This window comes from Carcharhinus amblyrhynchos, chromosome 14 (genome assembly GCF_965287045.1).
Source record: "Carcharhinus amblyrhynchos chromosome 14, sCarAmb.v2.hapA, whole genome shotgun sequence".
Taxonomy (NCBI): Eukaryota; Metazoa; Chordata; class Chondrichthyes; order Carcharhiniformes; family Carcharhinidae; genus Carcharhinus; species Carcharhinus amblyrhynchos.
The window spans coordinates 20,196,523-20,219,316 of record NC_137337.1 but is presented as its reverse complement, the minus strand read 5'-3'; the positions used below and the strand labels follow the sequence as shown (position 1 = coordinate 20,219,316).

At 42.2% G+C, this 22,794-nt stretch overlaps 1 protein-coding gene across 6 annotated transcripts in view; it reads left to right on the top strand.

The window, feature by feature from the left end:
- The window catches only part of unc79 (unc-79 homolog, NALCN channel complex subunit), a 163,136-nt gene that overhangs the window by 10,923 nt on the left and 129,419 nt on the right, over positions 1-22,794 (top strand). For 5 of the 6 annotated variants that reach the window (XM_080202365.1, XM_080202361.1, XM_080202362.1 and 2 more), the window contains exons 3-7: positions 5,540-5,844; positions 9,442-9,612; positions 10,815-10,907; positions 11,741-11,796; positions 21,476-21,605. In XM_080202365.1, the coding sequence (XP_080058491.1) occupies positions 5,540-5,844; positions 9,442-9,612; positions 10,815-10,907; positions 11,741-11,796; positions 21,476-21,605 (755 nt within the window). The remainder of the gene's footprint in view (positions 1-5,539; positions 5,845-9,441; positions 9,613-10,814; positions 10,908-11,740; positions 11,797-21,475; positions 21,606-22,794) is intronic. The other variant, XM_080202363.1, reaches the window with a different exon arrangement.

The following is a 22,794-nucleotide window of genomic DNA, read 5'->3' as shown; positions in this document are numbered from 1 at the left end:
ATTCTTGTGCAACGATGTTCATAAATTAGTGCATTTTTATGTATCATCCCTTTGTTTTCAAATAATTTGAAAAATAAGTATATTGCCATAAACCCTTATTCTTTCAATTTTATTTCCTCCCTGGTTGTCCAGTGATTAGGCTGAGTGGAGAGGGAAACTGAATTCAGGTGTTTTCTAATGCTTTCTAAAGATTTGAAGAGCACACTGAGTTAACAAATCTGCTGATTCACTCCTTTCCCCCTCCCCCATGTGTAAGTGCTAGATGTTCCTAGTATGTTCCTTTACTGAGATGAGGAGCTCATTGTGTCAATGATTAGTGACACAAGTTCAATGTTACTTACTCTACAACATAGTGAATGATTTATCAGTGGGCATCCCATTAAGTTTCACAATGAAGAATCTAGTGCAGAATGTGAGGTATCTCATGAATTATAATGGTCATAAAAAATGGAGCTGTAGAACAATAGGGGTAAATATTGAGCTTGTTATAATGCCCATTCATTTTGGCACAATGAGTGATCTTAGTGCCCCAGAACGATATCCGTGCATGCACATGTTTGTGGAGGGAAATGTGCCAGTCAGTACATTTGCTAGGACATTAACGTACATGGTGAACACCCCATTGTGGGTATGCAGGGCAGGCAAACCATAACTTCAATCAATGTGCAATGCTGATTGAGTCTAGAGATGCCACTTTAAAGCTCAATGCTCCAGTTGACATCATCTCTTAACCTCACACAACTGCACATGTGCTCAGCAGCAGGCAGCACCTCCTTATTTAAAGGGATCATCAACTAAATAGAAGTTAATTGCTGTTTGATTATTTCAGGCAGTTGCTATAATTTTACACTTTTTGGGGGGCTTTGTGTAGTTTCTTAAAGCTGTAAAAGCCTACAAGGAATGGTGTGGCAAATGCTGTAGATTTTCTGCTGACTTCAAGTGAGTTGCTCTTAGACGTGGATACATTATTAGCCATTCCCGTTGGAATATAGCATGATTTGAGAATGAAGAGAGTACAGGCTAATGGATGTGGGAGGAGGGGAAAGAAGGGCTCTCAGTGGAGGGCCATATCTGTCTCATGATGCACAAGGAGCACTTGTCTTACAAGAACCTCAGTGAGCAGCACTGAGTGAGACACTTGTACTTCAGCAAGAACATACTCATTTAAATCTGCTATCACAACTATAACCTCAGGGCAGCATTGCCATTGGCTGTGAAGGTGACTGATGCATAGAACATTTAAGAACATTTCTGGCTTCTTCCAAACATGAGGTGAAGATATTTGCAGTATCTCACAGTTTGCTGTCTACTGCTGTTTAAAGGAGCTCATTGAGATCCATACAAGGAAAGCAAACTACAGAAAAACAGGAATAGCAAGCAGGGATTGCAGGCTTTCCCATAGTGTGGGTGGCATTGATTGCATGCACATTGCTTTGCTGAAGCCACATGCCATATCTGCCTTATATCAGGACCAAAAGGGTTTCATTACTCAACATCCAGCTGGTGTGTGGCCATCAGGCATGTATCATGCAAATCAGTGCCTAGTATCCTGACTGTAGTCCTAATGCCTGCATCTTTCATCAGTCTGCTGTGTGAACCACAATTGATCTACTGTGACAAACCAAAGGGTGGCAACGGTACTCAGCAGAGAAGCTGTCAAGAACCTGGTGGTCTGCTGCATATTACACAAGCTTGCCAAAAAATGGGATGGCCCATTTCACCAGTTCCATGATGAGCAGCTGAGGACCAGGAGCATGAGGAAGACGGAGAAGAGGAAGAAAGGAGGCAATCTAGACTGCCCCTTTCTGCTTGGGATGTTCACAAACAACTCATCTGACTGTGATTCCAATTACCAGAAGCCCCAACTTCCTATTCAGCAGTGCTCTCACCCTTTCCCTCTGCCACTGACTGTCACAATTGTTAGCTTGGTTGCAATGCAAAAATATAAACCATCACAACTAAACATTCCAAATTAAATTTATACATGAAATAATGCCAAATTACATATAAAAAGTCATCAAATCACCATTATGCATTCTCTTAGAATCTATTTTTAGTGGAATGGCAAATGAATGCTATCAACCTGAGAGAGGACAGTAGGCTCATAATCATGCGTTACTGCCCTTCCACTGGAGTGATGTCTCACAAATTCAAGTAACTGTTGTCCACTAGTACCTTTGCTGTTGCCTGTCAGCCAGCACATCCAGACTGCTGCCTCCCCTATTGCTGAGATTTTGCAGTCTGTGATTGAATCTTCTAGACCCAGAACTGCTCAGGGTCTTCCTCCAAGACTATCTGCAGTCACCTCCACTGAATGTCAGCAATCTTCCATCAACTATGCTACAATCACTTGGCAGCACTATGTATGCACACCAGGGCAGGCAAAGGCACACACGAGAGGCTGGGAATCCTGTGACATATAACTCATCCCCTGATTCCCCAAAATCTGTCCACATCTACAAGGCACAAGTCAGGATTATGATGGAATATCCTTCACTTACCTGGATGTGTGCAGTTCCAATGACACTCAAGAAATTAAGTATCTTTTGGAGCAAAGCAGCTCGCTTGATTGGCACTCTATTCACCACCTTAAACATTATCTCTCTGCCACTGGCATAGTGTGTACCATATGTAAGATGCATTACAGCAACTTGGCAAACATTCTCTAACTGCACCTTCCAAACTTGTGACCTTGACCACCAAGAAGGTCAAGGGCAGCAGACATAGGGGAACACCACCATTGCAGAAGATTGTTTCCTTGTTGAACAGAAAGGGAATGTGAGTAGAAGGATTAGATATGAGGATACTATTGTTTGAATCCCTTTGCTGACTACAGCCCCAGCAGTGGATATTTCAGTAATGGCCAGAAATGTCTCCTCAGCGGAGGTGAGGACATACAGGTAGGCTTGTCCCCCTCTGGTTAAATCCTGCTTTTTGTTATGTACTTTTTTGTCCTATAAGTAAAATATAGTGTCTCAGTGCTGTTTGAGCGGTCATGGTTGATTAGCTGGCAGTGTCTGTAAGATGCAGATTAGAAGTGTCAGGCTTATAGCAATGTAAAGTTCCTAAGGGTGAACTGAAGCTATGAATGTTAAGCTTGAATTCTGATTGGTCAAGATTGACAGGTGAGTTGAGCTGTGGCTAAAGACAAGTAGTGCAGTTGCTGGCATTTGAAGATGTATTTACTGATGGTGACCATCCATATAAGGCCACTGAACTTCATGTACCACTGCACATCCGTCCTCAGGACTTAATTCCTGACATTGACTTCTGTGGCTAGCTGCTCCCACTGAACTTTGGGTATATGCTTTGACACTCTGTGGAAACAGAATATCTCTCCTCCACTAAGACCTTCATTGCATGGTTGAAAAGCTTGGAGCCTCCTCTCTCTCACCCATGTGGTGACGTTCGCCACTGTTTTCAAATTCAGCTCTATATGACTGCCAGCAGTTTCTCCAATAAAAATGCATCTCCCCTTTAAGAGATGCAGATTGGCTTTAGGCAGTACAGGCCAACTTTAAGTAGTGTTAACAAGTTATGATTTTGGACTCTTTGTTGATCCGTTCAATAGTGAAAAGCATGGTCAGTATTGGCTGCGTACAGCAATCATTCAAATAGGCAGACAGCACAAATCTGATGTGCTGCCAGAATTAAATTGACCAAATGTGGATTAATCATGCTTTGTGGTCCCTGTGCTTGATTTTAGGGCACTATAATTTACCCCCCAGAGTATTTAGTTTACAGCATTTCTTTTTTCCTAACATGTTACAGAGCAGTTGTAAACTCGAGTCATCCAAAACTCAGCTGCTCACGTCTTAACATGCAACAGGTCCTGTTCCCTTATAGACCTTGTTTTTGTTGACTTGCATTGCCTCTTGGCCACATAACATCTTGGGTGAGATTCTCCAGCCTCCCAGGCACGTGTTTCCTGCTGGCTGGGAATTCCCATTGACATCACCCCATGCTGGCAGGAAACCAGTGCTGCTAGCAGGGCTGAAGAATCCTGCTGGCATGAAAGGTTGGAGAATTCTGGCCCTTGACTTTAAAATTCTCACTCTTATTTTCAAATCTCTCCGTGGCCTTGGCCCTCCATATTTCTGTAATATCCTCCAACCCCACAACCCCCTGATATCTGCACTCTTCTATTTCTGGCATATTGTGTGTTGCCAATTATAATTGCTCCACCATTGGTGGCTGTGCTTTCGGTTGCTGGGCTCCATGTTCTGAAATTTCCTCCTTACACCTGTCTGCCTTTCTACCTCACTTTCCTTCTTCATGTCGTTCCTTAAAGACTTTGGGCAAGCCTTTGGTCATCCAGCCTAATCTCCCCATGTAGCTCAGTATTAATCTTTCATTTATAATGCTGCTATGAAACACCTTGGGACTTGTAACAATATTAATTCTTGTTATAAATGTGAAATTAAAGCCAGATATAGGAAGTCCCAGCTGTGGAGTGGTGTTACTTTCCAACAGTAAAGGACAATATATTGGTGACTATATCACCAAGGATCACTCTCGTGCACCTCTTGTAGAGTGGTTACAGAATTGCAGAAGGCTGGAAGTAGATTGGCTGCCTGCTTTGTGAAATGGGGCAAGGAGAAATGGATAGAATAAGTAAGTGTAAGGCTTAGTCAAATAAGCTACAGTTGGCTCATCAAGGATAGCAAAGATGTTTATAATATTGGCAGCAGAGAAGTGATTCATTATTAACAGTGGATTTAACCACAGTTGATCATTTTTGCAGATAAAAACAATGTCACTGTATGGGTGACTTAATTTTAATTGTTTGGTTTAATGATGAAAATAATAAAATTAATCAACATCATTTTTTAAGACTAAGTGTATTTTGAAAACCTTTCCTGAAAAATGTGGTAGAGTAGCATTTACAAAACATTTAGATGAGCATTCTAAACAACAAAGCATACAAGGTTATGGGTCAAGTGCTGGAAAATGGGATAAGAATAGATAGGTGCTTGATGGCTAGCACAGACACAGTGGGCCGAAGGGCCTTGTTTTGTGCGGTAAAACTCTGCCTCTACGAAATCTTTTTGCGCTAGAGTAAGAATTTAGGATTTTGTTAATAATCTAGAAATGTACACTAGACAACTTCAGCTAGATTTGTTATATTTAAACTGATCTTGAACACGCCTTTTAAAAATAAGCAAATCCTCTTGCTGTTTAAGTTCTGTTCTCATATACAATTCCTTCAATATTCTTGTACTGCTTTTTATTTGATATCCATATAAGGAATTTTACATGGAGGTGGCACCTAGAACATGTCATTATATTTATTTGCTCCTTCTTACCAGATAGCACATAGGATGCAATAATTAAGTAATTCTGATTCCATTCCAAATGTACGTAGTAGAATGTTACTGTAGAATATTCATAACATAATTAATATTCTTTATTTTCTGGGTTTGGATCCTATGTGCTCTTTTGATCTGGTATTTTATTATGTTGTCTGTAGTGTCATTTTAATGTAATGTGCTGTTCTTTGTGTCTTTGTTGTCTCTTTTTTTTCTTTGTTCCAAAACAGCATTTTGTCCCGCATAGGGAGGAAGGACAACCAGGATGGCTCCAATTTGACAGTGCCCATGACTATGTGTCTTTTTCCTGTGCCATTCCCACTCACCCCATCCCTAAGACCACAAGTCAGTTCCATCAACCCTACTGTTACTCGCTCCCTCCTTTACAGCGTCCTCCGTGATGCTCCCTCTGAGCGTAGTCAGCAAAGTCGTGATGCACAGCTTTCAGAATATCCTTCATTGGACTATCAAGGCCTTTATGTGACATTGGTGACCCTACTTGACCTGGTTCCTTTGCTACAACATGGCCAACACGGTAAGCAGTGGTTCCTATTTTGGTGAAACATATTAGTTTCTGTCTCATTTTCTGATATTTGGGCCTTCTTATGATTTTATGCAGCTTTATTTTAAATATTTTCCTATGGTTTAGGAAGAGATGTTAAATGTTTATACCACTGAAGACAGCAAAATTATTAGTTTTGAACTAAATAAATTCAGCCTTCCATGAAAGTATAAAATTATATAACCCAGAAGTTTATTTATTAGTCACAAGTAGGCTGGCATTCACACTGCAATGAGGTTAATGTGAAAACCCCCTAGTCACCACACTCCAGCACCTATTTGGGTACACTGAAAGAGAAGTTAGCATGGCCAATGCCCTAACCCACACATCTTTGGACTGTGGGAGGAAACTGGAGCAACCCACACAGACATAGGGAGAACGTGCAAACTCCACACAAACTGTAACCCAAGCCAGGAATTGAACCCGGTTCCCAGGTGGTGTGAGACAGCGATGCTAACCATTGTGCCACCACAGCCTTAGGATGTGTTATGCAGTGCTTATTATTTAACATGAATGCAATCATTTGTATGCCATTAAATAATGTAAGCAGCAAAATACTCAATGTTTGCAGGGATTTGGAACAATGCTACAAGTTAGATTTTCTCTACTACATTCAGTTATAGTGACTATTACCAATCTGTTTCAATGCTTGTTGTGCACATACACAAAGGAAAACTGATTAGTTATTTTATCATTCTATTTGGACTTTCAGTATTTCTGTTCCATAATTGAGAATAAGTAGGATAGTATTTGTACAGGATTTAATGGCTCTGAACGTGGCAGTATTGGTTGTGCCCATTCCAAAATATAAGCTTCGAAACACATTGGCCAGATTCTGTGATCTCACCTGCAGGTGAAATTCTCTGGCCCCACTGCAGTAAATGAATTTGGCTGAGCGCCAAATTCTCTGTTCTCGCTGACAGCGGTGGCAGGGCGCAAACGGTCAGAGAATTCCAGCCATAACTTCAAAACACATTGTTTCCTCAAAAGGAACTGTTTCTCAGCCAAACACTTTAATTTCCAATTTCATTTTGAATTTTTGTTCTGAATTGATTTTACTTGTTAGCAAATTAGTTATTTAGTTTTTACTTGGGATTGCTACCTTTTTTAAAGGTAATTTCCTGCATTTCACATTCCTGGGTCTCCTTTTGCTGAATGTTTGTATGTAAGTTATGCCAGTGGCACTTACAAGCCACCTATAGGTGGATGAAAGCCTTCTTCATTGAATTTTCTTTTGATGTTCCTACATTCCTCCCTTTGGGGAATTATGTGATTTTTGTTTGGTATCTGATGTCACCATGATGACTCCCATGTTGGAGATTGTTGGCACTAGCTCCAACCATTCCTTATTAAAGAAACACACTTGCGTTGTTATCAGACAGGAAGAACTTTGTTGAATGTGGCCACATCAGCTGCTATTTGTTTATTGTGCTAAAATCAATGGTAGTTCAAGGCAGCACACTGAGATGATTTCCCCAATATTGATGGAGGAAGTTTGCTTCACTTCTGATTGAAACGCTAATAGTTTACAATAGAGCATTTGGACGAGAGAATCATTTTGAATGAAAGAAGAAACTTTAGAAACATGCTGTGTATTGAATTAAAGACGTTATACTAAAGACATTTAGCTCTGCCAATCCTTGTGCCTCTAGTCTTCAATGTAATTTATTACAGCAACCTAATTCAACCGGTATCCAACTGAGGGGGAGATACCTTATTGTTGTGAGAAGCTGCAATTAGCAATCCCTGAGTGAGAAATCCTAAAATTAGTCTTTCATGTGTTTGCCAGATTTGCATATCAGTCAGGGCTATAATTTCAACCCGATATCTTTTAAATTCCTTTGATAAAATAATAATAGTTTGACTAATGTATTTGCATTGTTTAAGGATTTCTATTGGTGATAAAAGTACATGTATATAGATTGCTATCAGAAGTAACATAAAAGACTGTTGACATAGAAAAGAGAAGTTTGAGAGAAGATTTGAAAGAGATGTCCAAAGTCACAAGGGGTCCATAAAACTATAGAATCCCTACAGTGCAGTAAGAGGCTATTTGGCCCATTGCATCTGCACTGACTCTCTGAAAGAGCATTCTAACCAGGCTTTCCCCTCTGTCCTATTCTCATAACTGCATGCATTTGCCATGGCAAATTCATCTAACCCACACATCTTAAGACACTGAGGGGCAATTTGACATGGCAATCCATTTAACCTACATAAGAAATGTGGGAGAAAACCAGAGAACCCGAAGGAAACCCATGCAGATGCGGGAAGAATGTCCAAACTCCACACAAGGCTGGAATTGAACCACTGTGTCACTGTGCCAGGTCTGGACAGAGTCAATAGAGAGAAACTGTTCCCATTGGTGAAAGGGAACTGATTTAAGGTAAATGGCAAAAGAACCAAAGACGGTGACATGAGGGAAAAACTTTTTTACACTGAGTAGGTAGGATCTGGAACTCCTTGCCCTCGATTATGGTGGATGGATAATTACCTGAAGAGAGAAATTTGCAGGGCTGCAGAGAAAGGGCTGGGTGAGTTGCTCTTGCAGAGAGCCGACATGATCACAGTAGGCACAATGGCCTCCTTCAGTGCTGCAACCATTTTATGATTATATATTGTTGAAACCATGAGCCAGATTTTGCCATAGGAGTCACCATTCATTAGACTTGCCCATGGACCTTCTGTTGGGATTTCCAAGTCAAGTTGCTGTTTGTGGAACAGCTAAACAGTGTCCTACAGGGCACCTAGGACCCTTGAGAACATACATGATTCAAGAATCATTATTAAGTATCTGTCTTGTAATTAATTAAATGTAAAATCAGTTGCAGAATGCAAAATGAAGTGAAATTGAATTAAACTGAAGAGATAAAACGGACTGAAAAAGGAAAGAAAAAGAAACTCTGCATTTGTGAAAGTTAATTTTCAATACCAGAGAGGTTATTTAGCAGTAATTAAGTTTTGATGATAAAGAGAGGCCAGAATGAATAAGCTCTAAATTTCTGTGATGAGTTCAATCTGTATCCTTAATGTTAGTATATGAACATCATGCTGCTCAATACATTTGAATGTGAAGCTTGCTGCTGAGATGCTAGATGAGCAACTTGACGTGGACAGCAACTTCCAAATGTTCATGTATTACTGTGCATCTTTGCTCACTGTCTATTTTTCATGCAAATAATGGTGAGTGTTAATAAACCAAATCATTACTTTTATAGCAAAGTCTAGGCCAATGCTTCACTCTGAATTTGCACCTGATCCAAATATTCCAGTGTATCAAATCCATTAATTTAATTAATTACAAGAACAATGATTCCATATTTTAAATGGGAAATCTTACAGTTTTACTTTCATTGTGCTGTATAGCAGTTTCTCTTAACCTGTTCTAGAGGATCACACTTTGAACTGTGAAACTGTGAAGAGAAAGAAATAGCTGCATTCGAGAGATTAAATGGATTTAATACCATAAATTGAAATTGGAATCCTGATTGAAACATGCACTTTTTTCTGACAAACTGCTAGGTTTACTAGGGTTGTTTTGACTTCGTTTTGTTTCTTTCTTTTAAACAGACTTGGGACAATCCATATTTTACACCACAACATGTTTGCTACCCTTCCTCAGTGATGACATCCTGAGTACTTTACCTTACACCATGATTTCCACCTTAGCAACATTTCCTCCATTTCTTCATAAGGATATCATTGAATATCTCAGCACATCTTTCCTCCCGATGGCAATATGTAAGTTTTGTTTTAGAAACACACATTTGCAAAGTTACACTATCTCTCTTTTTCCTCCTCTTTGTTTCTATGTATCAGTGTGGTTTTCTTGGTGTTAACACTTTTGCTACTTTTTCTTTGTGTCAGTGGCATAAATGGAAAAAGGGCCTGCTACAGTTGGAGCGTGTTAACTTCTCAGAATATCTTTTCTTACTCTATTCTGTTTTAGTGTAATTAATGGCATTTCCTGTATACTTCTGAATTGTTTTGCTGACTTTTGTTTTTTTAATCTAACCAGTTCATCTCCCGTCGCATTGCTTGCGGATGGGTAGCAGGAGGCTAGGCTTGGACTGATAGAGAACAGAAAACAAACTGGGCTGTGAGAAAAAGAGAGTGGGGAGAAGAGTAAGCTAGCATAGGAAAACTGGGGCTTGGACTGAGGAAGCAGGCGAAGATACAGATTGATTCCTTTTACCACACAGTAATGGGAGCTGAAGTAGCCCATTTCTCCAAGTTAAATGTAATTTGAAAGCCTAAAATGTGCAACATGTAAGAAGTGGCATGCTTCTGCCACATCAACCAATCTGCACTTTGAACTATCTAGACATGTTTAAACAAAAACACTTGTTTATCTTTTCTGAAAAGTCATTGCGTTATCCTGCTGGTGAGCATCTGGAACAAAAGTCTACACTAATTCAAAATATAATTGGTGCATTTAATGCTGTTTGGATTGATTACTGCAGTTTCCTTCCATCATGACTGAAATGTAAGCTCATATCCCTCCAGATATGGTGAACTAGTGGCACAGTTGCCCAATGAAAGGAGAGCACAGTTTGCCTTCTTCGAGGAGATGGATATGAAGCCGGAATGATACACATGCACGTACATGCGCATGAATGCACGTAATTGTTGTGCTGTACATCCACAGAATTTGTGCAGATGCCACCTCCGCCATCACATTAAAATGGGAAGGCATTTCTGGACCTGGAGGGAGTAGAGAGGTTGGAACTGGAAGGAATGTAGTGGTTGAGTGCCATGATAATTACTGGGGCTAGGAATAAACAGAGATGTAGTGGCCCAGGGCAGGAAGATGCGGAGAGGCTTAGACCTGGGGCTGTAGAATCAGAGTGGACAATCCTAACACTCAGTTTTTGTAAATAAATATAGTGATGATAACTCACATTTCAATTGAAAGTCTGATATTTTTCAAATGTTCTCTTTAGTGGGTTCATCTAAGCGAGAAGGTGTTCCACCTTATGTGAACTATTCTGCATCTTCAATGCTGATGATTGCTATGCAGTATACGACAAATCCAGGTTTGTGCAAAACACCCTTTAGGTGAATATTGGGACATACAATTAGTGATTTAGAACAGTATTAACAGTATAGCTAAAGTAAAGTTGGAGATAAAGTTTAACCTTTGGGATTTCCTCCATTGTAGTTTGTTGACCATCTAATAAAATTGAATTGCAATGACCTTCCCAGCAAGAATCTCATTAGTTTTCCCATTAGTGGGAACACCAATTAGAATTTTGGGAGAATTCCACCTCAGGGTCTGCCCTGTTGCCAGTGAGAATGGAAAATTTAGCACTCAGCCAAAACTCCATTCACAACAGTGGAGTACCAGAGAATGCCAGCCACAGGTGAGGTTGGAAGTTTCCGCTGCTAGTCTTTCACTTGTGTCAAACACATGATTTTTCTTTCCTCAGTCATGATGTTCTTAAAGTCTTCAGCAGCTTCTCATAACTTCAGCGTGAGATTACATTTTAAAATATTTCTCAATACAGTCCATAACAACCTGCTGACAAGCAAATTATTTAAATAGGAAGGAATAATTTTCACACAGACATGCGTGAGTGTACGCAGGTCTTTGTCATCATTCAATCAATCAATACTTGATTTATGATAATGGAGAAAACACCTTTCACTAGCTCAAAAATAGATATTGCTAACAAAGAATATTTTGTAAATAATGCCAATAAAGTAGTTATTGACTTTCTTCATATTTAGAATTAATTTCATTATTTTAAGTATACACAGATCAAGTTCTATTGTGGTTAATCTCACTGCTCAATTTTAACAAAATTATTGCTAATTTGATATGAAATGATGGATTCAATAAATCCTTATTTGAAACTATTTTTCATAGTGTACCATTGCCAGCTATTGGAAAGCCTTATGAAGTACAAGCAAGAAGTCTGGAAAGTGAGTAATTAAACAACAGCTATTACAATTGTTCTCTGTGATAACAATGCCAAATTTATGAAAAATGTAAATAGTTTTTGTCTTTAAAGTTTATCTATTTGTTGTAATATATTTTAAGTTGTTTAACTGCTTCACAAGTCTCAATTACCAATCCAAATAATAAATTTTAATATGTTTCCTATTTTCAACATTTCAAACCTAGAATTCTTCCTTGGTGCAGTGGTAGAAATAATTGGGGGGAGGGAATTTCGCAGGGCCTGCCCTCAATCATGATTTATGATGGTCCAGAGAAAGCGGTAATGTCAGCGGGGAAGTGGGTTTGGTGCCAGTCACCAAATCTGCTGTGATTCTCACAGGCTGAGTTGCCGGCACTGGTTAGCCAGACCGGGTGGTAAGCTGATAAATATTTAAATGCACCCATTTAAATGTCATTAGTGGGCTTGCAGCCTGAGACAAATGACTCTTGCTATTCACCCACCTCCCCAGTGGGATCAATACTGGGCGGCCTTTGGTACTGGTCCTCAAGAACGAGGGTCTGCCACCTTGAACCTTTTGTCAGTCAGGAGCAGATGTCTACACTGTGGTGAGGATTAATAGGGTGCTTGAGGTGCAGTCAACTGTGAAGGGAATTCAAAATAAACACAGATGGCTGGATGCTGATAGAAAGCTTTTGATCTGACAACTGGATCTTTTACCAGGCATTTGAACTTGTTACAGATCAAAGGCTTTGGGTGGAATTTTCTCATCCTGCCTGCCAGGGGAAGTGTAGTGGGTGGGACATTGAACTTGCAAAGGTCTGTTGTCCTCGAGCAGGATTTTCTGGATTTGGGGGCGAATGCAGCCAGAAAACCCCACCCACCCTTCAAGAGAAACAAAGAGGTTTTGAACAATTTGTGCCTGCCGGGAAGACACAGCAACTTCAGATCAAAGCTGCACACATACACTAGGGCTGAGTGCAGACTGGAAGTGATCTCCCCCCAGGTAAAATTGACATCTCCTCTCTGTCAGAGGACTTCAAAGGCATCTGATGTTACCTGCCACTCTCTGACAGGGAGAGAGGAAAATCTCTGCTGCAATAATTTAAAATCCTCTTAGGTGACCAGGGACATGGAGGTTAAAGGGACAAGGCTACTTCAGAATTTGAATAGCTGATGAGCAGGAGTACAGAAATTGATCACAGGGCTGCCTGAAATCACCATGCCTGGGGTGATCTTCAGGTCTGCCAGGGCTAGAAGGGCTCATCACAACGCCCCCATCCAGGCGGAGAGTGGCCTTTTGGTAGCAAGGCCAACATTTATTGCCCATCTCTAATTACCCAAAGATACTGATGAGATCCCTTTTTGAATACTGAAAAGCAGTGGTATAGGTAAACATGGCTTCCATGTATGCATCCTGCGAGCAGGTGCCTGCATTATACAACTAAGTCATCAGCCGTGGTCACTAGATAGTCTTGTTGCCGAATAACCCGCCTCTGGCTTAATGTAGTGGCTCAAATGTAGCCCACACAGATGGATAGATAAAGGTATCATGTCTATTACCAAGTTATTGGGCATTGACCTGCACAATTCTCCCTCCAATTTAACATATCAATCAGCTGGATGTCGAGGGAGTGGAATTCCTTTTGGTTCTGGTATAAAATGGAGTTGACGGGGATTGTCCCTAATGTGATGTGTATGTAGTCCTTGGCAACTGGCGACATGGGGAAACCTGCAACCTCACTTTGTGCACTTGTCTCTGGCAAGAGGGAATAAAATATAGTTAATGCCTATTGAACATAACATTTTATTGACCACTCTTCTGCAACAGTGGGTGACAAACTATGGAATGATGCAAATATTTCCACTTCCATCTATAGTCTTGTTGTGTTCAGGTTGCAGGCTCCGGTGAGGTTGTTGGAGGCTTCCAATTAGCCCACCTAAGCATGAAAAGGATTTACCTGGCAGGCTGGGAAAATTCCAATGGCGGTGGGATGAAACCCATAAGTGAAAACCTTTAATTGGCCACCTAAGGGTCTCAATTGGCCCTGTGTGTGCAGGCTGCTTGATACCTCCTCTGCCACTGATAAAATCACAGCAGGGTCAGGTTAGTGATGGGCACTGCACCACCGTCATGGTGCCCAACCTTGCATCCTCTCCTGCCTTCAGGGCTTCCAAATTCCAGCAATGTTCCTTGCTGTGGTTCAGGTAGGAGAATTACTTCCTGTACCCCTGGGTGGATATGACCTCCTGCTGAGCACCCTTTCACTTCCTCCTCCTCTTTCCAGCAGCTTGTTCTGCTTTCTGTGACTAGATTCATTCTCCGAGTCATGTTGTATGCTAAGAGGAATGTCTACTAGTGTACCCATGTTTGAGAGCAACTAATGTGTGCTGAAGCCTTGAAGTTGGCAATGTGTCCATTAGCACCTGCCACACCATTCCTCGAAGATTTTTTTCAACTAGAATCAACTATAGAAACTTTTATAATTTTAGCAACAGCCAGAGAAAAATCAACCAACAACTGAGGCAACTGATGACTTCTTCAATAGCACCAGTGGAGAAGAGTCAGGGAGCCTTTACTGCTGCTGAGTGCTGTGCGAGGTTAAAGAAAGGCAGCAGCTGGAAAGTTGAGTTGCAAAATGGCACTGCTGGTATCAAGCCACTTTGCAAGCTGTTTGATGTATTGTTCTGCCTCGTCTTCATACCACCAATGGCTGCTCACTCTGCCCTCCAGGCCTTCACTTATATGGCATCCAGCTTGATTTAAACCATAGTGCCATTCTGGAGCTCTAAGGAGGCTTGTAGCATCCAAAGACCAGGTGATAGTGAGTCCAATTTCCAGTCCCAGTGTTGCATTTCTCCCGGACATGAAATTCTCCCAACAGTGCACATCTCTTCATGAACATCTGTAATTTAAGTCCAAAAGAAAGCTATTTTGCATGCACCAGAGCTGTCCATTCTCACCTAATTTCCTACTTCTTCCCATGTCATTTAACTTTCTGTAATTCAAGTCCTCATGTTATCGCCTATTTAAAAATTTAGTCGATTTAACTTAAATTGCCTTATATTTTATATTCAAATACCTCCTTGCATGAAAAACTACCCTTTAACTCCCCTACCTCATCACCCCTTTATGCTTGTAGTACTGATGCAAAGTTCATTCCTCCTTATTGATGCTTCATGGATCAGTAGAATTTTTTTTGTTTGGCCTCACAAGCTCCCCCATTTGGAACACTACTGTTCGATCTTGCCACAATTGTTTTCTGCACCAGTGAATGCAGCCTTGACTGAGAATTCATAGAATTATTGAGCCCCTATAGTGCAGAAGGTAGCTATTCAGCCCATTGAATCTGCACCGACTCTGGCAGAGTATTTACCCAGGCCTACCTCCCTGCCCTATCTCCGTATAACCTCACATATTTACCCTGCTGATGTCCCTAACCTTCACATCTTGGGACACAAAAGGACAATTTACCATGGTCATTCCATCTAATCTGCATGTCTTTGGCCTGTGGGAGGAAGCCACCAGACAGAGGGAGAAGGTGCAAACTCCACACAGACAGTCACCCAATCGAACCCAGGTCCCTGGCACCTGTGAAGCAGCAGTGTTTAACCACTGTGCCGCTGAACCATCCGGGTATTATTCTTATGAATCTGTGTTGTATCTAGCATTCAAAGAACTGATCAGATTTGAAGCTCAAATTGGTGGATTTCTGTTCATGGAAACCTGACTTAAGTGCCTGGCTACCTGATTCTGCAATTCAGCAGCTATTCTATCAAGCCTACAGAGTGATTCAAATGTACTGTTTTATCAATAAGGGATTCCTAGGTATGGAACAGCTTGCAGCAGATTATGCAACAAGGAAAGGAATCCGTGCCATTTTCAGCTTTTTAAATTACAACTGAACATATACGCCATTCTTAAATATTTTTCTGTACATTTCTATTGAGTGATGCATTGTGTCCTGGATGGATGCTGATAAATGGAACAGGAATACCAACAGAGACTGAGGTAATTGAATTGAAGGCAATAGACAGAGTTGTCTTGGGATACTTGAGTAATTACCACTTTTCGTCATCGCTGTTCAGTCTGTAATCTTTTCAGTTCCTCCAATTAACCTGAATTGGAAGATTTTCTTTAAATTAACACAGTTAAAATTTGCAATCAAACATTTTCAGAAGGAAAGTTAAGTAGATCAAGAAAATACTCTAGATGATACTTTCTAATCTCTTGCATTGTTAAGATCTTGGTAGTGACGAATAATGGTTTTTGTTAAATGAAGAAATATAAAATCCCAGTTAATTACTAAAAGAATGAAGCTACAGTTTAAAACAAAATAATTTTTTTTCACTGGAGTCAAAACATTAGTTAGTTAATCATCTGTGCTTTAACCCGAAGTTGAATTTTGTGAATCATGAATTAACAGGCAAGTTACAATGATTATAAACTATGAAGTTACATTCAATGGCAGATGCAAGTGAGAAAGATCTTACAAATTGGCTCAGTGATCTATTCAACGCATAGGTCATCAAACATAGTCACAAAGTCATTCAACCCCTGTCTGCCCCAATAAGAATTTTAGCTTCTCATCTAGGATTCAGCCTGATTCCTCAGCTGACAGCATTGTACAACCAACTCAAATATCATGACATGATCTTCAACAAAGATGATACATACCGCAGACCCTCCAACTCAGTCTGGACGGCATATATTTACTAATGTTATCTTCAAGAAACAACTCAAGAACTTTGTATTTGCTTATTCTCAGCTTCTAGATCTAGTCTCTGCCTGTTGTGGATGACAGGACCAATCAATTTCTGATAAGCTTTGATTAATCTGTGTCCTTTTATGTGTCTAAATCAGTTTCAGTTTCGCCAGAAGCTTTCGTTTCCAATTGCTTTCAGTTTCTGTTTTGCTTTTTCAGTCACCGTTTTTCAATTTTCCTTTTCAATTAGGGTCTGAAATAAGATACAAGCTTTGCCACAGATTCCATTACAATATTTAGAGTCCCAGCATCGCATCCTCTTTAACGGCCATTAGGAAACACTTTTGCAATTGAATTCTTGCTTTCATAAATAGTCAATTCTTAAGATGCTCCTGTGACCACTGCAGAGGATGTTATGAAGATCCATAATAACAACTGAAAAAGCTGGAAGTACTCAGCATGTCTGGCAGCATCTGAGAGAAACAGAGTTAAAGGGCAGAATTTTACAACCTCATCGCGCCTATTTTACAGTGGGAAAATGTCATAAAATCAGGCACGATGTGACTAGCAGGAATGGCGCCCGTTTTTGCATACATTCCCATTTTACCAATAATAAAAAAAATCGACACAATTGGGAGTCCACCCAAAACAGGTGAAATGTCAATTTCATTTTTTGGTATTCATCATAATGTAATTAGTGAGTTTCATTCCCAATTGTCTCAGCCCACCTGCCTTAATGACCTCATTCGCTGCAGCCAGATTGGTCAGGAAAACACCTCATGTATAAAAGTCCCAATTAGGCACTTGAGTAGAGAGTGTGAGTGAAGATTGAAGTCTTTGCTTTCAAACTGCTTTGTGCTGCTCAGAGGGGGCTGTTTCGTGGCGGCCGTGTTGTGTTTTGAGTCGAGGGGAGTCCTGCGAGTATGTGGGGGGCGGGGCAGTTGTTGTTGTTCACTTTGGGGGGGTTCAATTTGGGACTCTCAACATAGACCCAGTTCAGAATACTGACCTTGGGTCTTAATGCTGACTCTGGGACCTAGTGCAGACAGCAGCAAGCACTGTTGCTGGTAGGGGATGGGCTGAAGTGGCAGTGCTACAGCCTCAGGACTTATCAAGCAGCGCTGTCTGTGGCCACTACTGCGTGGGTTCTGGATGTGTGTTTGTGAGTTGGGGAGGGGGGAAGAGGAGGTGAATGGGGGAGGTGTGCTGCCATTCTGGGATCTGTGGAGCCGTTATGGGGAATGTATGTTGCTGGGGGTCTGTGAAGGGGTATGTAGAGTGTGTGTTCCTGGGGATCTGTGGAGGGGAATGGGGAGGGGGGGTGGTTGGTGTTGCTGGGGGTCTGTGTGGGGGTTATGGGAAGTGTGTGTTGCTGAGGGTCTGTGTGGGGGTGAGGGTAGTGTGTATTACTGAGGATGTGTGGGGTGGGGTATGAGGAGTGTGCGATGCTGGGCTGGGGGCAAGCACAGTTCTTTAACCTCTCCATCTGTCTCTCCCCTTCCCCAAATCCTGTACCTCCTCCCCCTTCAAATTGATGAGATGGCTTTTGCAATGCAACCCATTGATCTTGCTGTTCTTTTGGTTGTTGCTGGAGCTGAGGAGGAGGAGCAGGAAGATGAATTGCAGACAGAGGAGGCCAAGCCTTACCAGCTGCAGGAGTTGAAGGAGATGGCCACTGGAGACAGGGCGTGGCTGCCATTCTCCTCTGGGGGTGGACGGGGGCAGGGGTGATGCTGGAGGAGGAGGGAGCAGAGACCCCAACAGTTCTGCATACGAGCGTTGGATATCGCATGCCGCCAACAGCTCCAGCTCAGAAGGAGACTGTGCGGCACCTGTGCCATTTGTTGCAGGATGTGGCCCTCCAGTATGGACCCCTGATATTGTCCCGCATTGTGGTGGTGTGCTGTGACCTACACAAACTGGCATAGCAATGAGGAGATCTTTGTGGAGGAGGAGAACATGGAGACTGACCAGCTGGACGTTGTTGGGGAGGAGGCTGCCCAGCAGGTGGAGGAGAAAGGCAGCGACAGCAACACCACCCAGATGCTGGAGGGCTGGAGGCAGCAAGGATCAGGCATGTGAGGGTGGGGAGGGAGGCCTGATCACCACATACTTTGGTCACAAGGGCCTGTGTTGCCGCATGTGGGTTCCATTCCCCCTCTCTTGGAGTCCTATAATCTCCTGCAACATTGTATAACCAGAGTGGTGGGCCTAGGATTGCTGTGTTAATGAGTTTCTCTGGCAGGTAGGAGGGTGATGGCGACTGGCCATGCCCCGTTGTGGATGTCCCCTTGCAATGTTGGCTGACAACCATGCACGACAGGCAATAGCTGTCCCATTTGAAAGCTTTGGGATTCCTCCCAATAGCCTCGTAGTCGGTCCAGTGTTGCTGTCAGCTCCTCTTGCATTCCATGGCTCTGTTGCTGCATCTCCAATAGCTGAGTAAGAAGTGATTGCAGAGGCCCAGCATGCATCCTGGGGCTAGATGAGTTCTCGTCTCTGGCAGGCCCCCCACATGCCAGAGATCTCGGACGTTCCCTTCTCCACCCGGTGTACATCAGCAGATATGTTGTGCACACCAGAGAGTGACCCAGATGCCTCACCACTAACGACCCACTGATGTGAGAGTCTCTGGGATGGTGAATTGTGAGGTGGAAGCTGATGCAAAACGGGCGTCGGCCTTGGAGGTCCTTTCATACGCTTCCTCTGAGGAGTCTTCCGAGCTGTCGGGCAGGATAGGTGGGAGCAGCAGCGGGGCCCATGATGCCAGATAGCCAGGTGTGTTGAGGTCTCTTCCTGTAACATAGGACACAAGATTAAGTGCAAGGGAGGGAGAAGAATTTGGGCTGCGTGCAACCTATTTGAGATTTCTCCAACAAGTGGAGGATTGGCAGCGGTTCACTTCTATGTTCCAGCCCAACTATGCTGTTGCTGGTGATCACCACCCCCTCCTTTCCTGCAAGCTCCAGTGCCTGTTCCTTAAAGGGGATGAGGAGCCAGATCTCAGGCACACCCTGTGTTTGCCCTCGCTCGGCGATTATGAGAATTCTCCTCCTGATGGTATGAGTCCTGCAAGATTTCAGGGTGTGGCCCTCAGAGGACAAGGGATGTGATACCCTTGGGGGTGGAGAAGGGAGGTGCTTGGGAGGGGTTCAGAGGCTGAAAGCCTGCTGATGCTGGGGGCATCTGGGGGTCATTTTGAGGGAAGATGCTGTATGAGGTTAAACACTTACACTTGTTGCTCGGATTAGCTCATTCAGTTTTTTGCAGCACTGCTTCCTGGTTCTCTTGGCCAGTGTCCTGGCACTAACACATGCTGCCACCACCTCCCAGGCCATGCTTCCATCCCTTCCTCTGGGACAGCGTCTTGCTGGGGTGAAGAGGGTGTCCTGCCATTGCCTTTACCACCTCCGGTAACCTGGTCAGATCAGTTTCTGAAAAATGGAGAGCTGTCTTCCTGGAGACCATTTCTACCTGCACTGCCTGCCTGTCTGTCCATTCTTGGGGTTTTTATGGAGCTGTCTCTTGGGCAGATCAGCAGCAGGCAGTTTGGGTGAGTCACACACCCATTAGAGCATTCCAGCAAGTTTAGTGCAATTTGCCTTGTTACCATGGAGGGGAAGCCAAGTCAGTACTTGCAGTTGTGCTGATGGCGAGGGGATTTGTGCCTGTGTGATGATCGGGGGCAGGGTAGAGAGAGGGTCTTGTCAGTCAACAGTCAGGACTAGGAGGATAATAAGCGAGCCTTGTGGGGGCAGGTCAGTGGGGTGTCAGGGGGTTAGAGGGTCAGTCATGTTGTGGGGGCGGGGGGGGGTCTCCGATATCCGTGGAGGGGAGGAGAAAGCTGTATCTGGCCCAGGCTGGGGGTTCTGTCAGCATATCTGTTTTTTGTCCTGCTTTTCCTGCGCATGCGTAGTTTGTGGCTCTGATTTGAGCTGCAGGCTGTCTGGTGAATTAATGCCTCTAGCGGCTAGAAACAGTCTAGCACATATTTTCAAAGACTGACTGCATCTGATTGGGCTTGAAAACTCGCCTGAAAAATGGATCAGGAACTCTCCCGTTTTCACACTAGCTGGAAACTTGGAATCAATCTCCTAAAATTTCGTCCAATGTTTTCAAGTTCATAAGCTTTTATCAGAACTGTGCTTTGGTGGGTGTCTTTGAGTTGCAGTACTGATTGTGGATGTGACTACGAGTATTGTCAAACTAGCTCAATAATTTAATGTAAAGGACATGTACATCCAGTAATGATTAAAAATTCAATGAAGGACTCAACTCATTACTAACAGAGCAATTAGAGAATATAGACAGTTTGGCTGTCCAGCTGGTCCCATACTATCAACAACTCCCGTTGCCCCTCAGCTCTAATCTTTATAAACTCATGAGGTTATGTGGCTCATTGTTCAGGATTTTGAATTGAGTTGAATTAGTTTGAGGTTGCTGCTTAGTTGACCAAAATCGTAAATGCAAATGCACTCCCAGACTCAACTTTAATCCTGACTCTCAGTCAAGTTTCTTGAACGAAGAATGGGGATGGTGGGGCTGTATATCAAAACTGGATGTCTGGGCGCTACAGTACATTCAGGAGGTGCTGAAAAAAACCTGCAGAGCCAAAGAGAAAAAAATAATTTTGAGCTGACAGCAACTGTTTTTTAAAAATCACGAATGCAATTAAAGTGATTATATATGTAAAAAAGAGAGCTGTTAAATTAATTATTGGTGCATGGCACCTCTAACTGCATTTAGCTTGGCTGCAAACTGAACAAAATTAGCTTGATTTCTTTCAGGTAAGTAATTAAGTGCAATAAATGGTTAAAACATATTATTTCAATTATTGTTCTCTTTGTAGTTGATGTTTTATATGTATGTAGTTCATACAATTCTAACAAATAATTAGTGCAGTATGTAATTGTCTTATATAATTACAGTGTCGCTAATAAAAATATGGGCGTGCAAAGATTTTGCAAAATAAAGAAGTTGTTTTCTATGTTGCTTTAGGATTTGTTGTATGTGATTGCGTATGGCCCCTCTCAAGTTAAGCCTCCAGCTGTCCAAATGCTTTTTCACTACTGGCCCAATCTAAAGCCACCAGGTGCTATCTGTGAATATAGGGGACTTCAGTATACAGGTAATTTTGAAGACAATGTGTATTTAAATGTAACTCAATTTATTCTATTTAGTAAATCTAGTTTGTTGCTTTAAAATTAATTTATGTATTTCAGATGACTCATAACTGGAAGGTGCAACAAAGTAGCAAGGCCACTAAATTGTTGCCTTGACCTTGCTTTTCCAGAGCGACCTTGCTATTGATGTTGATAGCTAAGCAAAAGTGCCAACCCACTATGAATCATGTTAAATCTCACATAGCAATTATGAGCTCAAGCTCATCACCTTTCCATGGAAGTTGATTGACAGAAATTGCATTATCTTATGTTTTAAGTAGTTCAGTTTTATTTTGTTTACGGATAAACATTGGCTTTTTATATTTGGTCATGGGATGTGCGCATTGATGCAACCCATGCACAGCTTTTATTGCCTGTCCCTAATTGCTCTTGAATAGAGGGTGGTGAGGCACCATCTTACTATGCTATAGCCCATGTGGTGTAGGTATGCTTGCAATGTTGTTTGGGATGATATTTCAGGATCTTGGGGACAGTGAAAGAATAGCAATGTATTTCAGATCAGGATGATGATGTGACTTAGAGGGGAACTTGCAGTTGGTGATGTTCCCATGCACCTGCTGCCTTTGTCTTTCTAGGCAGTAGAGGTCAAGGGATTTGTAAAATGCTGTCGAAGGAGCCTTGTGGAGGTGCTTCAGTGCACTTTGTATGTATGATCTTCATCAATGTGGCCATGTTGAAAATTGCCCAGGTATGTCCTGTACGTGAGAAATAGGACAAATCTAACTTGGTCAATTACTGTCCTGTCAATTCGATCAGTAATAAAATGATTGAAGGGGTCATTAATAGTGCAATCAAGCGGCACTTGCTTAACAATAACCTGCTCATTGATGCTCAGGTCGGGGTCCGCCAGGGCCACTCATTTCCTGACCTCATAAAAGCTTTGGTTCAAACATGGACAAACTGAACTCCAGACGTGAGGTAAAAGTGATTGCACTTGACATCAATGCAACATTTGACCAAGTGTGGTATCAAGAAACCCTAGCAAAACTGAAGTAAGTAGGCCTCAGGGGGAAAACTGTCTGCTGGTTGGAGTTGTACTTGGCACAAAGGAACATTCTTTCCAGAATTGGTTGCATTCTTGGACATACGCATCTCCATCAAGGACGGTCACCTCAACACTTCACTGTACCGCAA